Source organism: Orycteropus afer, unplaced genomic scaffold (genome assembly GCF_000298275.1).
Source record: "Orycteropus afer afer isolate SDZICR_OR568_19922 unplaced genomic scaffold, OryAfe1.0 scaffold00104, whole genome shotgun sequence".
In the NCBI taxonomy this organism is placed as follows: Eukaryota; Metazoa; Chordata; class Mammalia; order Tubulidentata; family Orycteropodidae; genus Orycteropus; species Orycteropus afer.
The window spans coordinates 3,857,099-3,864,895 of record NW_006921691.1 but is presented as its reverse complement, the minus strand read 5'-3'; the positions used below and the strand labels follow the sequence as shown (position 1 = coordinate 3,864,895).

The 7,797-nt window shown below is 42.8% G+C and overlaps 1 protein-coding gene across 1 annotated transcript in view; it reads right to left on the bottom strand.

Moving 5' to 3' along the window:
* Positions 1-3,761: 3,761 nt before the first annotated feature.
* Positions 3,762-7,797, bottom strand: part of TMEM171 (transmembrane protein 171) — a 12,201-nt gene continuing 8,165 nt past the window's right edge. The window contains exons 2-3 of the mRNA XM_007943335.1: positions 7,037-7,178; positions 3,762-3,957 (exon numbers count right to left, since the gene is read on the bottom strand). Coding sequence (XP_007941526.1) covers positions 3,762-3,957; positions 7,037-7,178 — 338 coding nt within the window. The remainder of the gene's footprint in view (positions 3,958-7,036; positions 7,179-7,797) is intronic.

The window sequence follows — 7,797 nt, the reverse complement described above, 5'->3', positions numbered from 1 at the left end:
GCTTTCTATATGTACACCTCAAGATAAAGGAAACAAAAATCCTCACAACTGGACCAAAAAGCAACTTCACGATAGGTGGAGAAAAGATTGAAGTTGTCAAAAATTCCATTTTACTTGGATGCAAAATCAACTTCATGGAAGCAGCAGTCAAGAAATCAGATGTTGTATTGCCACTGGCAAACCTTCTGCAAAAGATTTCTTTAAAGGATTCAAGAGCAAAAACATCACTTTGAAGACTAAGGTGCACCTGACCCAAGACATGGTATTTTCAATTATCTCATATGTATGTGAAACTGAACAGTGAATAATGAAGACCAAAGAAGAACCGTTATATTTGAATTATAGTGTTGGTGACGAATACTGGAAAAAAAAAAAAAATCATAGACTGCCAGAAGAATGAACAAATCTGTCCTGGAAAAAGTACAGTTGGAATGCCCCCTTAGAAGCAAGAATGGCCAGACTTTATCTCTCATACCTTGGTCATGTTTTCAGCAGGTACCAGACCCTGGAAAAGGGTATCATGCTTGGTAAAGTAGAGGGTTAGCAAAAAAGGGGAAGACCCTCAATGAGATGGATTTTCACAGTAGATATGATAATGTCCTTAATCATAGCAAGTATTGTGAGGATGGCTCAGGACTGGGAAATGTTTCATCCTGTTGTCACTAAGAATCAGAGCCAACTCAATGGCACCTCGCAGCAACAATAATAGTCCTCGGCCTGCACTTTGATCTGCAAAAAAAATATCTTCCTATAACTAAATGATTCACCCCAGCTATACCACATATGTGTAAAAATGCAATGGCATCAGACCTCCTCTAACTTCAGAATCAACACCAAGATTCGCATCAGCCCAAGGCTGATTCCTATAGGTGGAGGTCATATATACCTCCACTCTCCAATTCTAACACAAGCCATCCCTCCCACAGAATGCTCTGTTTCTCTGCCTAGTTTGATAACCTGTAGCAATGGCCACACAGAACTCACAGACCATACTGATGACTATGGGATTTATTAGGGCAGCAACATGTTACAATTCAGGATCAGGAGCAACTTGGAAGTCACATGAAGAACTCAGGATATAGTTCTGCAACCAGGACTGTTTCTTCTGGACCTACTGCCAGGAGGCCCCAGATGGGCCTTGTTGCTACCTCACTCTGTGAGCTGGGAAGCTTACCGCAGCCATTTCGTGCCAGTCTCCTGATTTTCATATCTCATACCACTGCCACATTTGATGTGCTGTCTCTCATGGTCTTCAGTGTTATAGACCCTTCTTCTCTCTCTCCATGTCACTCCCTAAATCCTCTGTCAGAGGAGCTGGTTACATAACAACCTCCTTATCAATTTCCAGAGTGGCCCCTTGAAAGACCATGAAGCACCCAACCCCCTACAAGATTTCTATGTGCCTTATTTCCACAGTTCCATTCCCACAAGGGTTCCATAAATCTTATTTGCCTTAGAAAAACTGTCCAATCTCCTTGATGAGCTACATGCACCTTATTTGTCTAGCCCCACTCAATCATTTTGTGGGAGTTACAAAACCAGTGACTTCGATTCAGTGATCCCCACTGGGTTTCCGAGGCTATAAATCTTTACAGAAGTAGATCGCTCCATCTTCTTTCCACAAAGCAGCCGATAGGTTTCAATTACTGACCTTCTGGTTAGCAGCCAAATGTCTTATCCTCTATGCCACCAATGCTCCTTAGACCACAGCTAGAAGGGCCATATTAAGCACTTCACTGCACCACACTATGATTTCGGTCCTGAAATAAACATTTTGCACTTGTTGTTCATCAAGTTAATTCTGACTCATGATGGTCCCACGTGTGCCAAGTAGAACTGCTCCATTGGGTTTTCAAGGTTGTGACCTTTGAGAAGTAGATCACCAGGCCTGTCTTCTAAGGCAATTCTGGGTGAGTTTGAACCAGCAACACTTTTGGCTAATAACTGAGCACTGAACCATTCCTGTCACCCAGGGTGTCCTTTCTGCACTTAGGAAACCCGTCCACTTCTGAAAAGTTTTCAGATGCTGGCTTCAGTCTCTGCTTTGCTGAATATTAGGGCACTGATAGAGGCAGTAGGATAGCAACAGCCTTCGATACCCAGGTCAAACTTTCACCTCTTTAAACTGCTTCTTTAAACTTATTACATAAAAATAAAATGCCCAGTTACCAACTCAAACACAGTCAATGCTCTTGATTATACATAAGAGCATTCCTAAATGTTTAAAACGAATTCTGCCCAGAAGTTTCATTTTTAGCTTATTCTAAACAAATAGCAGAAGGAAGTAGTAGTTTTCTGCCCTTTGTTCTAATTTTAAAATGTGAATAATTAACCTTCCAAGAAAGAAAAAAAAAAAAAAAGCTGATTTTGAAAGCAGTTGAGTCTAACAAATGTACAATTTAAAAATAGATTGGTAGTGCTGGTAAGGACTGCCAACTGATTTACTGTTATGGCATTTCCCATGAAACCAGTCATTCCTTCACTTAAACTGCTGGAGCATTAATGCCTTTCAGCTCTCCCTTCAGGCACTTACATGCTGGATAATAACTGGTTTTTATGGGGATTAGGCCTTATGTAAAAGGCATAGAAAGTCCACGTTTTTGCTACATTAAATTTTATTATTGCCCAAAACACTGGTTGCTACAGATTCATCTTCCGAAAACTGGTTTCTCCCAGAGCTGGCTGATAATTAGTCATCATTTCTTAAGGTTTGCATCTAGAGTTAAGTAATTATTATACCCAACCCTACAAAAGCTTTTGAATAGTTTATCCCTACAAAAGTCAATGGTTCGGACATTTTTGTACCAGTATATTACAATACAGAAAGGCAAATCCTTCCTGCACCTCAAGAAGGGAGTTTAGTTACCAAAGTATCCCAGGAAATTTCACTGTAAGAATAATTGAGGGTATCAATATGCTTTTAATTGCCACAGTATAAACCATCAGTTGCTGTCGAGTTAACTCCGAGTCATGGTGATCCCATGTGTGTCAGGGTAGCACTGTGCTCCCTAGGGTTTTCAATGACTGATTTTTCAAAAGTAGATCACCAGGCCTTTCTTCCAAGTCACCTCTGGTTAGGCTTGAACCTCCAGCCTTTCAGTTAGCAAGTGAGAACATTAAGTGTTTGCACCACCCAGAGACTCCAGTATGAAAGTTCCCTAATTATCTTCTTTCCAAATGAAAGAAGAAGGGAAAGGAGGATAGAAAGAAGAGGAAAAGGGAGGAGGAGGGGAGGCAGAAGTAGAAATAATAAAGAAATTAGAAGAGTAATCTTCTTTCTTTGCCCTGGAAGCAAGTAACAAAAAGAAATAGAATGGATGAAGCTAAACATTAACAATTGCTTCTGGTTGTTCTTTGACAGCACAAGGTAAAGTAGTGATATGAACCTAGCTTTCAGAAATTTGCTGTATGGGTTCAAATTCCAACCTCACCATTTAGAACCTGTGATCCTGAATAAGTTCATTAGCTTCTCTGAGCTTTCATTTCCTCATCCACCAACCGCAATAAACCTGCTACCTGCTAGAGCTGCAGGTCTAAATGAGAGACCCATGTTAAGCACAGGGCTCTAGCACTCACTAGAACATCAGCCTCTTCTGTACTCTGAAGCACTGACCACTGGAATGCCACCTGGGAGACTTGTTATTGTTACTGATGCCATCGCAGCAGGAAAAACAGAATATAGCCAATGTAGTTGTATTTTTTATTACAAACAAATTAAATAAAATAGCAATCAATTATAAAACCAAATTGAAGTCCATAGTTCAGGGTGGGGACAGCTCAGAAGCTGGAGACAGAGATGTAGCTGCAGTGGTTTCTTTTTCTTCATATCTAGGAGGTGATTCAGATGGAAGATGTGGAGTGGGTGACATCTCTGAGGATGAACCAGTCCCAGAAATTGTATATATAGATTCACCATCTCTCTCAGAGGCTGCACTGTGGCCTTCAGGGGTTGGGGTCCTGCTAAAGACAAGGAGACAGCAGATGAAAGGGAGCCCTCCAGTGCTTAGCTCTTTTCAAATTTCTCAATACATGCATCTCAGAGCATTTGCAAGGATCTAAGAAGTAATCTCTTCCATATTCCATTTTTATAGATGGTTCGATTGTTTACCCCACTTTCATCAAGTCCAACTCATAGAGACCCTATAGGATAGAACAGAACTGTCCCATAGGGTTTCCAAGGCTGTAATCTTTATGGAAGCAGACTGTCTCATCTTTAACCCCCAGAACAGCTGATGGGTTTGAACCACCAACCTTTTGGTTAGCAGCCAAGCACTTAACCACTGCACCACCCAGGGCTGCACTTCAATTTCCTGCCCCTTACTTTTCTTAGATCTGATACTAACATTAAGACAGTCTCACTCATATTGTCATCATTTTCCTTGTCACCGAAGATGGTGAAAATAAGTACACAGGGAATACACACACAGACACACACACACACACACACGAGTTACTCTTCTCTGCCATGTTGTAGTCTGAAACAGCTAGCATATGATAGACAAACTTATGGAAATAGAAAATGAAAACATTATGCCAAAAATGTGCAAGGGGGCAAGCATGCTTACTCATTAATGGAGTGGACTGTAGCAATAGGCAGACCTGTGTTTGAATTTCAACTCTATGCTTTCTAGCTATGTGATCTTGGGCAAGTTATTTAACTTGGGAATGACTGCCAGAGTTAGACAACCTCCTAGAGCAGCTGAGAGAATTAAACGAATACAAGACAAGCCCTTAACCCAGATCCTGGCTCACAGAATCATGGCAGTAACGACAGCAGGCTCAGTGAAGACATTTATTTTAGGGCTTAGGGAAGTTCATTGCCAGGGAAAAGAAAAAAGGAAATTCACTAATAGAATTTGAAAAATGTCCAGCCTTAACCTCCCCTCATCCTGCAGGTAATTCCAGCATTCATTGTCAGTCAGAGTCCCAGCTCACCACCCAGTTTGAAGCTCTCAAACATCTCCTGCCCCATCAGCCACCTCTTCTCCTCTCTCTTCAGATGAGCCTGTCCTCTACTTTTGTGGGAACATGAAAGTCTCTATACAGCATCATTCCCTCCTGGCCTCAAAGGATAAAGTGGTCTCCTTGGCACGCAATCCTGGGGTCATGTACCTTCACCTGTCTGGCTCTTGGGTACCAAGGAGCACCAGTGCATTGGCCACTCCACACGGGGCAGTGGAAGACAGTGGATTCCCACGCCGCTATGCATGCCCTGGACTGGAGGAGGGACCATGTGCTTTCAAACATAAATGGCAAGATAGAGTTGCAAAGGCCCCAGCTTGTTCATTGTGCTTCTTGGGTGCTGCTCCTCACTGCTTTCAAAAATACGCACACCTCCCTGTCTTGAAAGTAGATCTTCACTGAGTCCTTCACATCCCTCCCACTTTTCCCTGTGAAGTTTTCCAGCAATCTTCCCTTCACTGCCTGTACTCTGGTTTCCTAATCAGGAAGGTGCCAAAGCCCTGCTCACTCTATGCTCCGTCCCTGGGGCCTGCGTAAGTGCCTTCCTCCCTAGGTGGCTGAAGCTTGGCACGTCCCAGATCTCTTTCCTACCATCACTAGCCTTCCTGACTTGTGGATTTCACAGATCTCCAACTTTTGACCCTTTTCCCTCCTGGCTTCACAAACTTTTCACAGCTCCATCTCCTGCACCCCAACTCTCTCTCAAGATCTAGCCCCACCCAGTCTACCTCAAAGACCCACATCTCATTGCCTCTGCCCTTCAATCTAGCTCACCATATTCTCCTGCTGAAACTGACCTCATCTCCCACCTTCTTCTCAGTCAAGGCATCTCCAGTGGCCCTGTCACTAACCCTGGAAATCATTATCTCTGCCTTTTCCTCAATGTCACCTTCCATTCCAGATACCCTCTCACATTATCCTCTCCTTTCCACCTGCCATAGTTCCAGGTTCCTGTCACCTCAGGCCTGTCCCTATGACCTCAACCTTCTAACCAGTCTCTCTACCTCCCGCCTTTCTCCACTGTTAACTAACCACCACTTTGACCTCATCTCTTTGACTCAAAAACCTTCCACTGCACCCTCTGCCTAAGGGAATCCCTGGTGTTACACATGGTTACCACTAACATGTCTGACTGCTAACTGAAAGGTTGGAGGTCCAAGTCCACTCAGAGGTGCTTCAGAAGATCTACTGATGATCTACTCCTAAAAAATCAGACACTGAAAACCCTATGGACCACAGTTCTACTCGGACACACAGGGAGTTGTCATGAGTCAAACTTTATGGAAATTGCTTATTGTTATTGTTCTTGTTATTTGGAGAGCTACATGAAGAAAAAGCACTTCAATTTACTTTTTTTAATCTGACCAAATATATGCATCCTAATTTGGAGGTATGAGGGAGCAAGGAATCCTACATTTCTCTCCTGTCAATCTGAGAAGACTTGGAGCCCCAGGACTTATGGGAATGACTTAATATTGAGGGCAAATGTCCAGATTGGTAAAGTGAGGGAGAAGGGCTGATTCTAGACAGTCACACATCAGCACCTCTGTTAGAGTGTCAAAACACTTCTGCATGTGCTGGGAATCCCCTGGGTTCCCTGCATTTCCACAAGATCTAAAGCAGAAATGCTTACCGTAGCAGGGGACCTCTGGGCTCTGGCCCAGCATTCAGTCTGATTAATTGATTGTTAAACATGTTGAGTATCACGCTGTGAGGAGTTCATACAGACACCTGGAGAAGACTTCATATTTACATGGCATAATCACTCTTATCAGGAAAGACGAATCACTAGAAAAGGATGTCATGTTGGTAGAGCAGAAGGTCCATGAACATGAGAGAAACCCTCAATGAGCTGGACTGACACGACAGTCACAACAATGGACTCCAGTACACCACCAACCACAAAGATGGCGATGACAGGGTGACGTTTCACTCTATTATATGTAAAGTTGCCTTGAGTCAGTGGCAACTAGCGTTCACGCTTATTCTACAGCCTTCACAAAGCTAATTTAGCCTTACACCGGCCTGAGAAATTAAGCATGCCTATTTTTGAAGTTCAAATGGAAAGTCTTACCCATAGTTGAAGATACTGTAATATGAAGGTGGATTTTCAGTCGGAAGCAAACCATTAGCCTGAGGACTTTGTGTTACTGCAGAAGCTGAAGACTCAGGAAAGTAAGGTGGTGGAGGAGGTGGGAATATAATCACCGCATCACCTAGGGAAACACAACATTGAGTTAAAGACATATGGGTGATAAGTGGAAACAAAGTAGCAAGAGCAAAATAAATTAATTCTATACTTGTCTCATCTATAGAAGAGATCAAAACATCTGCCACTAGCTCCAGAATTAAAAAGTAGGCCTCTTTTAGCAAGTCTGAGCTAAAGTATTTCCGTGAAGTGTCTTATCTTCTTCAGATGTCTCTTGTTGATAAAACTTTTGTTCATTTTCAACTTACAGCTTTAATTCATCAAAAGTTAGCTGTTGTTGGAGACTTCTGGTAAGATGCAGGAATAGGCAGACAAGCCACACAGACCCTCTTCAACAAAGAAAAGAAGAACCAATTGACAGAGATACAGAAGATAATCCTGGAACCCTAACCTTTGAAAGGAACTATACAGAAGTGGATTAGGCACCAGCTACTGGAAAAACCTGAACGAAAACAGTGAATACAGAGATGGTCAGAGCTGCGGACTGACAGCTACTCTGATGGGACCAAAAGCCTGAATATTTCCAAGTGGTGTTGGGACCTGAGAATTGACCTAAAGATCAGCCCTGGTCACCAAGGGCTGCAGGGATGACTGCACTGGTGGCCTATGACTAGGAAGGGAAACAG